The sequence below is a fragment of the Chiroxiphia lanceolata genome, chromosome 18, assembly GCF_009829145.1.
Source record: "Chiroxiphia lanceolata isolate bChiLan1 chromosome 18, bChiLan1.pri, whole genome shotgun sequence".
Taxonomy (NCBI): domain Eukaryota; kingdom Metazoa; phylum Chordata; class Aves; order Passeriformes; family Pipridae; genus Chiroxiphia; species Chiroxiphia lanceolata.
Genome location: NC_045654.1, coordinates 14,906,088 through 14,920,736, shown reverse-complemented (window position 1 = coordinate 14,920,736; position 14,649 = coordinate 14,906,088). Strand labels below are relative to the sequence as shown.

Sequence of the window (14,649 nt, the reverse complement as noted above, 5' to 3'; positions counted from 1 at the left end):
GTTGTTTGGTTTTTCAGATTGTTTCAGTGTTCTGGTTACTGAGAAGGATTTGGTCTTAGGGTTTTGCTTTCAGCTTTATTTATTTTTGCCTGTTCTCAATTCTCTTTGTGAATACCAATATTCTGAGTCACCCAGAACGATTTCTGCCTTCATTAAAGATTCCTTCCAGCTCCCCTTCAATTGCCTGTAGGCTGGTGCCTGCCCCTGCCTCCCCCTTTGCACTTTACTGTGCATGTTTAGCTTTCAGTATTCCATCACTCCTCAACTCCTGCAGCTCTGGCACTTGAGTACCTTCAACTATATTGTACCTTTGGTTCTTTGCACAACTTTATTTCTTCACCTGACCTTCTGCGCTGTCCTGCGCTGTCTGCTACTTCGGAAACATGTTTCCAAGCATGTGAGCTATAGTGTGAGGCCACAGTTTACCCCAGTGCTGCAGCAGCTCTGCTTAGAGCTGATCAAGTGAAATGGATAGACAGGGAAACGGGACTTCCAGACCCATTTGGCTATTTCTGCTACACTGTGTGTGTCATCCTGGGTAAATCCATTTACCTCTTTGTTTCTTTGGTGTTGAAATTGTCTGTGGTGTCTATACCAAACATTTCTAGAAAAGCAAAATTAAAAGATGCAATATAAAAAAGAAGTAATTGTATAGTCCTTTAAGGGGTGTACCTACATTAGTTGCTGAGCTCTGTCACACTCTAAAGCTCATGTGTGAGAAATTCTACAAATCAATAAAGAAAATAACCTGGGAAGGAGATTGGGTCTCTTATTACAGCTCAGTGTCAATACTGTAGATGTCTTAATGCTCGTTAATGACTGTCCTTAGTGGTATTCAAACAGTGTACATTTCCTTTAGCTTTTTTCAAAGTCCAGATGAGCTGCTCAGAGCTCTCTTAATGATGCAAATTATTTAATGCTCATTTGTATGCAGAATGCTCCTTCTTTGAAAGTACTTCACAGAATTGGAGCCAAATTCAGCCCTGCAGCTCCACTGAAGTCAGTACTTGTCTATGCGTCTGTTGGTCCTTCTCTTTTTAGTTTTGCTTGAAGAATTAACTTCTTGTTATGCTGATTACATTTTTTTTTAGAGGTAATATCTGCAAAGGCTTTTTCGTCCTTGCCTCCCAAAAAAGCAACTCTAAGTACAGAAACAGTTCTGCTGATTCTCACATCTCCCTCTTAACCCCTGCAAAAGGAGGACAGGCTAAGCAGAATACAATTTTTTGTGTTCTTTTCTTTCCTCTACTTTGCACCTCCTAAGCACAGTTTCAGTGATATCTGACACTTCTCCTGAAGATCATCTTGCAGAATCTCTGCCATCTGATGTATGCAAAATACTCTCTGTGGCCCATTTCTGGTTTAACACCACATGAACTGATGGAAGCCCAAATCTTAGGTTAGTTGGGCTCCATATAACAATGTCAGGATGTACTTTTTCATGGTTGAGAGCAATATGGCATGGGAGCCTACCTGATACTTTTAATTAAAAGTAACTGCTGAAAGATGGAAGAGACATTCTTGGTTCAGGCATATACTCATTTTTTAGTGTTATGACTTCATAACCGCAGTATTCTTGTAATGTAATTTTTAACTCATCCCGACTATGTTTTTAATACACACATTGAAAGAAAATAAAAAATCTTCTGCAATAATATCATTCATTCCCTCTAAGTAATGAGTAGAGGCATGACTTTCAGCTTTACAGCACAGACCCACAACCATCTATTACCTGCATGGAGAAAGTGGGAGTAATGGAAAGGCATCCTTTCTAGATGTGCATGTCACTAGAATGGGCAGAGACGTTTCTTGTCAGGTGTTAAGAGATATGCTGGCAGCAGAGGGATGAGTGTTGAGAGGTGGGAATAATAGGTTCATTTCCAAGCTCCACAGCGGATAAATCTAAATGTCCTGCTGCCATATTTTATAGAATATTATTACAGTGTATGACTGCTCCCCCTCTCCCTTTCCTGCAGCACTGTCTTCCAGCTCCTGCCTGTGTTCATTTGGAGGTTCTCTGTAGCTCACTCCTTCCCCTGCCCCCCTCAGCTCCTCCCTTCCCAGTGCTTGCCCATCCCTTCAGGCCTGCATCTCTCTTCCCTCTCCCCTGGTGGGGATGGATGTAATCCCCGGAGGAATGTGGCCCACGGGCCTCTGCAGGACTGGGGCGTGTGACTCTGGAGAGCCTCTGATGGTGAGTAGAAAGCAGGAAGAAGGAATCTCCGTCACCTTGCAGCACAGGGAGGGAAGAGCTGGATGTCTGTGGGGTGGTCAGTGTGCCTGGCTGTCGAGCCAGCTTGTCAGACGAAAAATAGACGATAGACTTTTCAGCTGCATGTGCCATTTCCTTATTCACTGTGGCTGGGTGGTGTATTCTCTGCCTGTGGTTTGAATAAATGTCTTACATAGCTACCTTCTGCTTCAGTCCCCGTGGGATAGCTCTTTCCAACTCAGCTGCATCAGTGTGCTGAAGATTTTAATTCCAAGCTTGTGGACCAGAGGGAAGAAGAGAGAGAACTTCATGCAAAGCATGCATGTAAGAAAGCTTTAACTTCAGTCATATCTGTAAAAGCTGCTGTATGTAAAACAAGCTTCACCTGAAGTGCAAGTTGCACAAAGCTCTCTCAATCATATTAACTTTTCTTGTCTTTCCTCTTTGTGTTTATATGTTCACAGAACAGTCAGAAGTGTTTGCAAAGAGAATCCCAAGCTACTACTAGGATCCAAACTTGGGATGGTTTTTAATAAGGCTTTGCATTTGAGATGTTGCTGTGTTTTAGAGAGTATCCTGGAAAAGTCAACAGAGATGTAATGGAAAAAAAGAAATATAAAGATCACAATTCTGTCTGGGGAAACTGAGTTTTGTCTTATGTAGTAAGCACCCATCTTAACCCTGCTAGAGCAGAACAAACCCCCTTCTCCAGCAGAAACCAGAGTTTGTTGTTAATTAACGTCTTGCTGGAAACTAAGTCTTTGCCATCTGTTCCGCCACCTCACTACGAATGCTGCTCTCGTGTTGATTATGTAAGTAAAAATGAAAATATATTTTGGTAGAGTGCTGCACGGCGCTGTGCTGATCCTTCTCCTGTTCCTATTTACCATTCCCTGCCCCCATCCCACAAGGAAAGGAAAAGGTGACAATTGTTTGACTTCTTGGCAGCTTTATCCTGGAGCTGCCATTATGGCTGCCAAGCCCTGTGTGTTGTGGGAGCAGCCACCTCATCCCTGCTGCATTTGAGCTGGGAGCCCTTTGCAAACCCTGGTTATTAGACTCATGAAAAATCCGCATCAGGAAGATGCCACTTAAACTGAAGCTGCTCTAAATTCTTGTGAGGGGTTAACTTGAAATCCAGAAGAAGAAAATTGAAAAGAAAGAGGCTAGGTTACTCCATAAGTGATAGCATGACCTCTGAGAGCAGCCGGCTGCTCCTGTTACAAGCGTGGCCTCTGTCTGTCTAAGGGTGGAGGAAGAGAGAAAGAGGAGGGGTAGTTTTCCTGTAAGTGGGTTAGAGCAATTACTGAGGTCTCTTACAGCAAATGAAGTTGTCAGTGTGAGTCACATTCCCTTTTTTCTCTCACTGCCAAGTTTTAGGCAGTAACCAGACAGAAGGAAGAAAAGAAAAAAAAGGACAAGCAACAATAGGGAAAAGTTGAACTGAAACAACCCTTCATTGGGGTATTGTTTGACGTTTTAGCTCTGATTGTACATAGAGATAAAGGATCTATAAATATCCTGTCTACTGAAATTCCTTATCACAACATCGCCTGTCAGCTGAACAAATAGGTTAGGTTCTCCAAATAATACATAATTACATATGTAAATATAAAATTACTGATTAAATCCCTGCGCCACATGCAATGGAGCTTCATCCCCAGGGGAGGACATTAACCTCTTGTGGTGTTCTGAGAGGTGCCACAGCCCCAGCACAGCAAGTGGCACATGCAGCTGGTACTGGTGAAGTGGCACAAGCTTGGAGACAGGGCTTGAATAAGCAAGGAGATATTTATCTGCCTGACTAGATGAGATGAAAGCATCTTCTGACACTTTTTGAAAGTATTTGAGCATTTAGTTCTGTTTAGCAAACGGCTGGAAGCTTTTCTACTCTGCTTCAGAGCTTTTAATGAAGCATTGTGATTCCCATTGTGGTCAATTGTTTGACACTTTTATTATTACTGGTATGCAGAGCGTTTTTTAATATTTGACGGCTGGAGAAAGAAGTATTTTGTGCATTCAAAGTTCTAGCACAAAGCTGCTGTTTTCCATTCTGCCTTTGTCTTTTATTCTGGCTGATGCAAATAAACGAAAGACAGAACTGATTAAATTACATTTGTTTACTTCTTCCTTGATGATAATAAGACACAGCCTGCCTCCTCTAAAAGACAGAAATAGAGGATGTGACTGTTTCTACAGTATTTCTAGAAAGACTTTTTTTTCCCTTACAATATAAAGGCATTTATTTGTTTCTATTGTCTTGATTTACCAGATAATGTGCACTTCCTAATGTGTGTGGAACAAGAATAGAGCAATGAATGACAGTTAGAAATGGATTCTGTTTGGAAAGCTTCTATCTTGTTATTTTTATTAATTCAACAGTATAAATGATCAGACCACATCACAAAACAAACACAGCAAGATACTTCTGTCCTCCGCAGCAGGATGGCTTCTGATCATTGCACAAAGCAGAGTCCTCCATTGCAGGGCTGGGTTTGTACACCCACAGTCCTTCCTGGGTCCTGCCTTCGGGGCCCTGGTGCTACTGGAGTGCTGAGGGGCAGAAATAGGATCCTCTGGGTTGTTTTGGTGAGTAATGCGCATGTCTTGATGATTGTGTAATACTTTTTTTTTTTTTTTTTGGAACACTTGTCCTGAGAAAGGAGGCCTGCATTTGTCTGTCTGGCTTGTGCAGTGTGTTTGCAAGGAAAAATGTCGAGAGGACATTTCTAGAGGACAGCAGATGCTTGTGAGATGGTAGGACAAAGCCACCAGGAGCAGAGAGAATTACAGCAGAAAGACTTTGGGAAGGGTCAACGGTAGAAACAGGAGAGGCAGAGGACGAGCAGAAAGAAGGTGGTGAGGAAGTCACTATAAAACTGCCCTCATGATTGCTTTTTCCCGCATTTTTCAAGAACAGAGAAAAGTGCAGCAAAGGATGGCAAAGGCAAGAGAAGTGTCTGAAGGCTTCTCAGCAGTGCAGTCAAACCTCCGTGTTTTACAGCTGAAACTCGTCTTATGGACTGATATCACCTGGCAGCTGAGCCAAATCCAAAAGACTGCTGGTATCAAAATGATGCTTCTGCTTCCAGCCCTGCTGCTTTCATTGTGCCGGTCTGGTGCTTGTCTGCCTCTTTAATGAGCTCATGCAGCTCAGTAAACTGCAAGAAAATAAATTCAGTAAAAAATATACCAGCCCAGGAAATGAGAAGAATTGGATGCTGTGAGAATGGAGACTGGAACTGCAATGAGTGAGAGAAGTATGAACATCAGATTTTTTGCTGAGGATTTGGTGTGTTTGGGGGGATGCCTCACTGCTATTTGATGCCTAACCTCCCACTTCACCTCCTAGGTGGGGCTTCCCTCAAAAGGGCACAGGATGAACACTGCCTGACCCACGGAGGGTGACTGGATGGGTGAAAGAAGGTCACACAGCAGCACCAACCCACACAGCAGAGAAAGGACTGAATGGAACTGGAGGATACCAGGAAGATGTTGGCATGGGTAAGAGTCCTGGAAGACGAACCAAGAAGGAAAGAGGACATGTGCAGAGTAACACAGAAGGTTGCTGCAAAAAGCACTGGAAAAATTCTTGAATGCAAGATGATGGTCCCATCCTAGCTCTTAAAGGATTTATTCTTATGTATCCATGTGGCTGTCCCTGAAGGTGGGATCTTGCTTATGTCCCTTATTTAGACATACATTTCTCTAAACTGGGATTTGATAAAAGGACAGCTGCTGCATTTTATTATCTGTGATAAGCAGCAGTAAAAGCTGTTCAGAGTTCATGATGGAAATGTATCCATATATTGGCATTTATCCAACTGCACTTCACAAAGGTAAGTGGGACATGAGAGTGGTGCACAGCCCCCTTTTAATCCATTTTCTCTAGATGAGGGTACTTTGCCTCTCTGCAGGAAAGGCCAGCACAGCTCCTGTGCTAATAAACACTCATTTCTCACTGCAGCATATGCGCTTCCCAGACTCATAAATCCAAGCAACTTTTAGTTGAATAACAATTAAATATCCACGTGAATTTCCATACCACGGTCTGGTGCACAAGGCATAGGCTAAGTGGCTGCACATCTGTTGTCTGCTCCCCCACACGTACTGTTGGCAGAGAATAATCACTTAATCTTACCCTGCTGCCGTTAATGGTACATGTAAAACTGGATGCAGAGCATCATCCTGCAGATATTTTGCCATATCCTTCAAAAAGAACGGTGTTCTTTTTCTTTTTTTTAAAGCAGTAGGATTTCCAGGCCAGGGATTCAGTTTGGCTGTTAACATAAGTGGGAAATGAGACATCGTATTGAAAAGTTAATTGAGATGCAGGATGCTGTTGGACATCAAAACAATTTTGTGTCACTTTTACAAAACCCAGAGACTCAGTAATGCAGTTAAGATAAATGTAGTGCCTGAGTACAATGGATGTGTTGCACTTACAAAAGGCATCTCTTACCATGAGGCTCTTCATATCTGCAATGATAACCACCATATGTCAGGTAAGACAATGTGAGCCAGATAATTTTCCGATTGTTAAAACTTTAAAAATCCAAAAAGCTACAAATGTCTTAATTATTAGTTCAGTTTTGCTAGATGTGGTGCTGGTAGCTGGAGGGAACTTTTTTCTGAGGTTCAGTCTTTCCCCTGGTCTAACTGATAACAGTCTATGTGGCAGAGTTTTAAATGTTATAGCGATTTAAAGGAGTAAGAATTGTACGTAGTCACTCCCCATCTTGAATTTCCGTGCAGCAGGATTTTATCACATGAAACTGCAGTTCAGATGTTCCCATCTGGAACAGATAGGCCTTGTAGTTTGCTCTGAACTTGACAAGCCTTCCTCAGTGGTGAGGCTGTAAGAGGCACAAGCCTGTCTTGTGCCTCACTGTACAGTATTGTTGTTGTACAGGTACCTATCAAAATGTTTATTCCCTGTAGAATTGACAGAAACCTTGAATTCCCTCCCTGACCCCCACCCTGTCAGCTGCAGACCAAGTCCCAGACATGAACACAAGAACATCCTGAATCAGTCACAATAATTTGCATTTCCTTGCCAAAGATTTTATCTGCTGGGTGTGCAAATTGCAACATCAAGGTTGCTGGTGTTGAAAAATCTGCACCCTTCTGCTCCCCAGCTCTACCTTTTCCAGCAAGGTTAATTTATGCAGAAAAATTAATTGAGGCAACAAAGCTGTCAAGTGAGAAAGGCTACACAGTGAGACAGCACCACTGTGAACATCTGCACGATTTGTATGTTTGATTGGGTACCTCAGCACTGGCAGATTATTGTTGTTAGAAGCAAATCTTACTCTTGTCATTTTCATACAAGACTCTGTGCTGCAATTCTGCAGATGTTCATTCTCTGTGTCCCCACACTGTTTAAAAAAATGACAAATGATGATAGTAAAAATTACATTTGCTCATTCAAACATCTTGCTGTTTACATATAAGAAGAATTATGTGCTGGGGTGCAATGGCCTAATGAGAGATGCAACATGGCCTTCAGGAGGAGGTGGATGGTGCCCTCAGAATCTGCTTCTCTCACACAAATAGTTCTCTGATATATATAATGAAAACCTTCTTTTGTTTATAATGACAGATGCCACGGGGGTTGTATATTTGGAAATTATTTTTTCTCTAGGAGTGTTTATTAACAAATGTTTGAAAGTTTTATGATGTGGTGAAAACTGTATCTCTCGTGATAAACAGGAAGTGCTCAGAAATATTGCATTACCCTGTAATGCAACACAGATTCCAACAGCTTGGCTCTTTTTTTCAAAATATGTTGACACTACTTCCTTCAGGAAATCACTCTTCTCTGTACTGCTTTTATCTGCTATAGATATGCAAAATTGCAAAAGAAAAGTTTGTTTTAAAGAATGATGATTCATCAGTTTTGGACTATAGAAATGGATGTCTGTAATATTTATAATATCTATTAAAAATAAGCAGCACAGACTCTATGGGCTGTCAGGTCAGTGGATTGAACCAAGTGCAAGGAAAATAGACTGATACCTCCCACAGCACAGGTGCACCTTAGAGAGCAAAGATGCAGATTTCCCTGCAGGTGCCCTGAAGTGTGTCCCAGCCATAAATCTGGAGATGCCTCTTCTGCAGTTCCATGTCAGCAAGGCCAGGACCTGCCCAGCAGAGGAGAAGAAGGAATCCTGTTTCCATGTGATCTGCCAGGAAAACTCAGTAGGACAGTTTATTTTGCATATGGAACCTTATATTCAGAATTGCTGTGCTACAGCCTCCAACCTGCTCCTAAAGGCTGCCACCCAGTTGTCATGGGATGTTTTATCAATGCTGGCTGAATTTTAAACCCTGGTGACTTTTAGGTGAAAATGTCAGAATGCCATTAAGTGTACTGTCCCTTATCACTTGTTTCTGTTCAGTCACTGCCCATTGTTTATACTAAATCTAATGAGAGCAGACAGGTAGGACATACCTGTGCCATCACAGTCATTAGTCAACATCACAGTGTACTTGTGATGGATATCACCCCAGCAGCCAATGATGTCAGGGAAAGCAAGTCCTGGTGAGCTCTTTTTGGAAGGCCTGGCATCATTCTCCAAACCAGTTCTCCATGAAGGGACTTGTGTGTCTGCCAAAGGCTTCACATACACGAAGCTGGATGCAGTGGGGTCTGGATGTCACCCCTCCAGCTATGACCCTTCTACTCCTACTACCTGTTGATTTTAATTTACATTCTTCCCTCCTCATTCTCCTTTACTTTTTCTTGAATCACCATTTCTCCCCTGTCCTAACATCAGCCAACCTCTTCATCACAAATGCTCCCTAAATTCTTTAGCTATGAGCAAGAAGTATTAAAAATGGAGCTACTGCAATATCTGGACAACGTAAAACCCTAATCATCCTGTTTCTACATGCTTTGACTTCTGCCTCTGCTGGAGGCATCACTTGTCCTGCCTTACAGCTGAACAGAGAACAAGTGGGAGAACAGGCTGCATGTTTTAGTATTTGTCAATTATTATACTTCTGAGGCTTTGTAATAATTTTATATCTTTTTTTTAATTGTTTTTTATTTTCCTAGCAATCAGTTATACCAGAAATATGGAGATAAGAGACTGATGTAATACACTAGCTAAATCTTTTTGTAAGAACTTAATGGTCTTTCAGTTCATAAAGCTTCAGCACAAGAAAACAAAGGTCATGTACCAGGACCTCAGTGACAACTCACAAGTCTCTGTAACATTCTGTATAAATACTGACTACATGTATGTTTTGTTTTGTCAGTCCAGTAAAATAACTCTTTATCTGGTGATTCAATTCTCTTATCGTTCCCAGCTTGTTTACTGAATTTTAAGTCTTGGGCAAGATGAAGCAAGCTCATGAGGAGTAGCTGGTTTTCAAAAGATACAAGCTCCAGATAAGCGAGGACAAGTAAAGCACACACAACAACATTGAAATCACCCAGAGTTTTGTTGCAGCTGACTGAGACAGAGTGTGCTTTGAGGCTGGGAAATTTCCATTACTGAACTGCAGGACAGTGCCTGGATGCTGCTGCTACTGCAGATGAAAAATAAAAGCAACTTAATTTTACACAGACAGTAACAAAATGTCAGTATGTTAATTAAAATTGTTAGAATTATATAATAAGCTTTTAAGGTTGCTGTAAAATGGATCCCTTGTAAGATATTTAAAGTATAATTGTAAACTATGTGTTCAAAATTAAGAAATGTAAAAATGACTTAAAATTGCAACTATGTTTTCAAATTATATTTGTGAAGAGCAAACGTACCCAGAACATGATAGATAATACAAGACATCTCCTACAACAGTGACAGGTTCTGACAGTGACAGGATGATGCCCAGTGCAGGATCAAGGCTGTTACTGACAGTATCATTCTGCAATTAATAATCTTTTGTGCTCCCCTTGGCATGCACAGAACAACCCCAGCAATCTGTTTACAAGTTTTAACTCCATGGTGTCTGAGCCACCATAAGCTCCCTGCAAACTCCATCAGAATGTCGAATGGAGAAGAAAGGAAATACTGAGGGGAAAACTAAATTTATTCTGGCATCAGGTGGACAGCAATTTGGGTGAGAGACTGTTTTTAACTTCTCGACAGTGTGAGATTACAGTGAGACCCTCCTTTTCATTGAGGTCACTTTATGCTGTCAGAGCAGTAGCTGACATTCAAATGAAGATCTCCAGGGATTTCAGCTCTGTGTCACCCATTCAATCCAGCCCAGGTCGGTACTAACTAGAAGTCATTAGCATCTGATGCTCTTAGAATAGTTCCCTGTGGATCAGAGCTCATATCTAAGCAATTTCAGGAACCATCACCATGGTTCCTGAGTGCCTTAGAAGTTAAAATATATCTTTATAAAACATCTTAACGTGTCTTATTTCTCTCTCATCACCCCCGCACAAAGGCTTGAGGTCTTTTTAAATAATGCTGGGAAAATTGTATATACTTAATGCCTGTGTTTTGTTGGGGTGATGAGGAGGTTCAGGGTCACACTGATTTATTCCAAAAGCAAGTGCCATACTCCTACAGCAGCTACCAAGAAAGCCATGTCTTTGATGTCCCAGACAAATAATAAAACTAATAGACTGATGATGATCTGGACACATATGGCTTCAGTTTCGAATTAGCACAAAACCCTGAAATCCCTCCCACCCCCACTGAAGAGTGGCACCATAGGGCAGCTCCGTGGTGTTTGTCCTTGGCCCCAGCCCAACAGTGCTGATCCCAGGGGCTCACAGGGCCTTCATGGGATGATGTTCACTTTTCAAGAGACCTATTTACAGAACATGAATTAACAGTTAAAGTAGATACATGTGTTACAGGGAATTTCTAGACCCTCATCGTAAGATGAACTCATCCATGTGATTCCTGAACGTCATATGAAGATGGAGACAGTCCAAACCATGACACATTTGCACAGACTGATTGTAGGGCTTAGCTGTTTCCTAATATACCTGTTAAACTGCAGAGACTGTGTTTCTGCTTCGACGAACTCTTCTCGGAGGTGCTTTGATTTGTTTGAAATAAGGAGGTTTTTTTCCTCCTTGTTCTCATCATTTTTCAGTAAGTATCATCTCTTCTCCCCAAACGCAGCCCTTTACTTTAAGCATGGAACTAATAATTTTCTTAAAACGTGTTTATGTTCTTTCCAGAATCGAGGCTTTAGTGTCGCCTTGTTAAGGCAAAAGACCCAACATTAAGTGCAGGTACTGGCAGTGTGTTTCAGTACGTTGAAAAGCAATTGATGCTCCTCCTGTTTGCTCTCAGCAACGGCAGAGCTTCACCGAAATACGTGCGCTGAGTTCTGTCACGGGAGGAGTTTTTGGGTAAGCATTCCATAGCTTCTGACCACTTATTTGGGTTTAATTGGATTAGACACATATTTGAACACAGCACTCAAAGGAGCTGACAGTCTTTCCACAATTTCCTGGCCTGCCTGGTTGGTTTCCTTTTTGATCAGGCACATCCCAGTGAAAGTAGAAAATAATCTAGATACGTGCCAGTTTTTAATTAAATTTGCTGTGACAGGCTGTGTTTAAGATAGATTCTCTACAATAATTTGTTTTGCATTTGCTGATGACAGATTTATTTATGTATGTAATCAGAACTGTAAGGACAATTTCACTTTTAGAGTTAAGACAACCTTTTAAATAATATTTTACTTGGTTTCAGAAAAATTAAACACTCGCATTTACTGCTGTCTACAATATCTGAGTGAAAAAACACTTTTTCTAAAGTGAAGGAGAACACATCATGGAAAGGAAAACATAAACAAGTAAAAATAAATACATCAGAAGCATTATCCCACTCAAATACACAAAACCATGAGCTGTAGAATTGAATGTCTGTTAAATACAGAGAGAAGTTTATTAGATTATGTTGCTCTTGCCTGAGAGCTTTCTTTCCATCAGCCAAGGCTGGGTGGCACCTGGAGCCCCAAGGGAGAGGCCTCAGGGACATCTGGATGTGCATCCAAAAACAGTGGCTTCCCTCGTGAGTCCTGGTCAGAAGCCAGCTTGGTGTTTTGGGGAGGTGAGCAAGTGGCAACGAGGGGATTGTACAGTTGTGGAAAAACATAATTGTTCAGCTGATGGCAAAGGAAGCTGGATTGGAGCAAGTAAGGACAGGAGAAGGTGGGATGCCAGAAATGACCCTATGGGAGCTGGGAGAAGTAGGACATAGGCAGAGACATCGGCAGGAACACTTGCAAGGCAAAGACAGACTTGAAGCAGCACAGTAGCCAGAAGAGATGTCAGTAGTGAAAAACATCAATAGGAAGAGATGCAGATCTGAGAGAAATGTTAAGGAATAGGGCAAAGGATTACCAGGAAGAACCTGGGAGCAGCTGGATAGTCATGGAACATCTTCTGGCTGAGCACTGTTACACTGGAATTAATAATTTAAAAACTAATAACTACTTAAAAGAAAAAAGCCTGGTGGTCCAGGGGTGACGGGCTGATCACAGTGTGCTCTGCTGACAGACTGGGAAGGGTGTGAATGTGGAGACATGGGCACTGCCAGCTGTGTGAGATGTACCTGACCACAGAGCCTGCGCACCTCCAACAGCCAAGGCAGGGCTGCAGTAGGGGCTCAGATCTGGGTTTAGTGCTTTTTGACAGGATCATTAGAGAATTGCAGGAAAAAAAAAAAAAGAAGTGGAGTTAAGGTCCTTGTGTGTAACTTTTGCAAAGAAGAAAAAGCTATTTTAGGAAAACTGAGCCTTTAAGGGAAACAGAAAAGATATGTCACTGTGGCGAGGAGTGACCCAAGGCTTCAGACAAACCATCGACTGTGCTTTCACCTCCCCTGCAGAGTTTATTTACATTTGTACTGGAAGTAGCCAACAGGAAAACGAAATTCCATGTAAAAACAACGTGTAAAAAGAGGTTACGAGCTCAGGAAATGTCAGAACTAAACTCGCCCTTATCACGGTCACTCGGCTTTCGCGTGCGCTGGGGGACAACAGTGGGTGGGACCGCGCCTCGAACCCCGCGAGCCCCGTCCTTCCCTCAGCCGGGGCACGGGAGAGAACCGCGACGGGGCGTGGGATGAGCGGTGGGATCGGGCAGTGGGACGAGGAGGGGGCGGTGGGAGGGGGCAGTGCGGTGGGATGGCAGGGGGCGGTGGGATGGAGGGGTGGGATGGGATGGGCGGTGGGACGGGATGGGCAGTGCGGTGGGATGGGCGGTGGGATGGGATGGGCAGTGCGGTGGGACGGGCAATGGGTGACGCGGCAGGAGCGCTCCCCGCCCGCCTCCGTTTCCCGCCGTCACCTGACGCCTCTAATGGCGCCGAGCGGTCGCGCGCCCTCTCACGTGACCCGCCGCGCGTCCCACGTGACCAGCGGCCGCCGCGCCCCCTCCCCAGCGGCTGCGGTACCGCAGTCCCGGCCCCGCCCCCGCTGCGCGCGGCCCCGCCCCACGCCGCTCGCGCGGCCCCGCCCCACGCCGCTCCCTGCGCGCGCCCCCGCCCTCCCCTCACCGCCCCCCTGGCCCGGGCGGTGCGCGCGCGCGCGGCTGGCGGAGCCTCCTCAGAGCGGCCGGGGCGGGATCGGCGCTGACGGCACTGACGGGGCGGACGGGCCAGCACCGGCGGAGCGGCCGCGGCTCCCGAGCGGGCGGCTCCTCTTCCTCCCTCCTTCTCCTCCTCCCTTCTCCCTCCTCCTCCCTCCCGCATCCTCCTCGCCCGCCTCCGCCCTCCCCCCCACGCAGGCACCGCGGTTCCCGGCACGGACAACATGGCGGCGGTGTCGGGGGCCGGGGCTGCGGGCGGCTCCGCCAGCGCCGGCGGCCCGGAGATGGTGCGGGGACAAGTGTTCGACGTGGGGCCGCGCTACACCAACCTCTCCTACATCGGCGAGGGGGCCTACGGCATGGTGTGGTGAGTGCGGCCGCCGGGGCAGCGCCCTTGCCCCGGACAACTCCCTCCCTCCCTCCCTCCTCCTTCCCGCCGCCCTGCCCGGCCCCGGGCCCTGCCCGCCCTTGCCCTCAGGGAGGGGGAGCAGCTCGGCCTTGCTTTCCTCAGCCCTACCTCTCCCTCCGTGTTCCCGAGGTTGTCCCTCCGGCATCACCCTTCCTTCCCCTCCCTCCGTGCACACCCCCCCGCTCCATCCCTTCCTCGGTGGGTGCAGCCCAGCGGCTCGTTTGGTTTCACTCGCTCGTTTGTTTTCTTTAATATTTTTTTCCTCTGGAGCGGGCCGCTCTCGTTGTTTCCTCCCGTCTCCGTAGTGCGATTGCGGGCGTTCAGGGAGGGAGGGGAGGCGGGGAGATCCCGCGGCTCTCCCCGTGCCCTGCCGGGGCTCACCTGGCTGCAGCAGCCACAGGTCGCAGGGGAGGTAGAAAAAGTGAATCTGAGCAGTACGAGTGCCTGCCCCTGCCTGGCTTTGCTCAGGACGTGCTGTCTGTGCTGCAGAGCCGGCCAGATTAGTGCCTGCAT

At 45.0% G+C, this 14,649-nt stretch overlaps 1 protein-coding gene and 1 long non-coding RNA gene across 3 annotated transcripts in view; both read left to right on the top strand.

The window, feature by feature from the left end:
* Window positions 1-506: 506 nt before the first annotated feature.
* Window positions 507-9,876, top strand: LOC116795995. The gene is made up of 3 exons (XR_004360216.1): window positions 507-4,801; window positions 5,128-5,472; window positions 5,565-9,876. It is a non-coding gene; the product is annotated as an uncharacterized LOC116795995 (long non-coding RNA).
* A 3,837-nt stretch (window positions 9,877-13,713) lies between these two features.
* MAPK1 (mitogen-activated protein kinase 1) overlaps window positions 13,714-14,649 on the top strand; it is a 41,006-nt gene continuing 40,070 nt past the window's right edge. For both annotated transcript variants that reach the window (XM_032706260.1, XM_032706258.1), the window contains exon 1: window positions 13,714-14,094. In XM_032706260.1, the coding sequence (XP_032562151.1) occupies window positions 13,952-14,094 (143 nt within the window). In that variant the 5' untranslated portion in view covers window positions 13,714-13,951. The remainder of the gene's footprint in view (window positions 14,095-14,649) is intronic.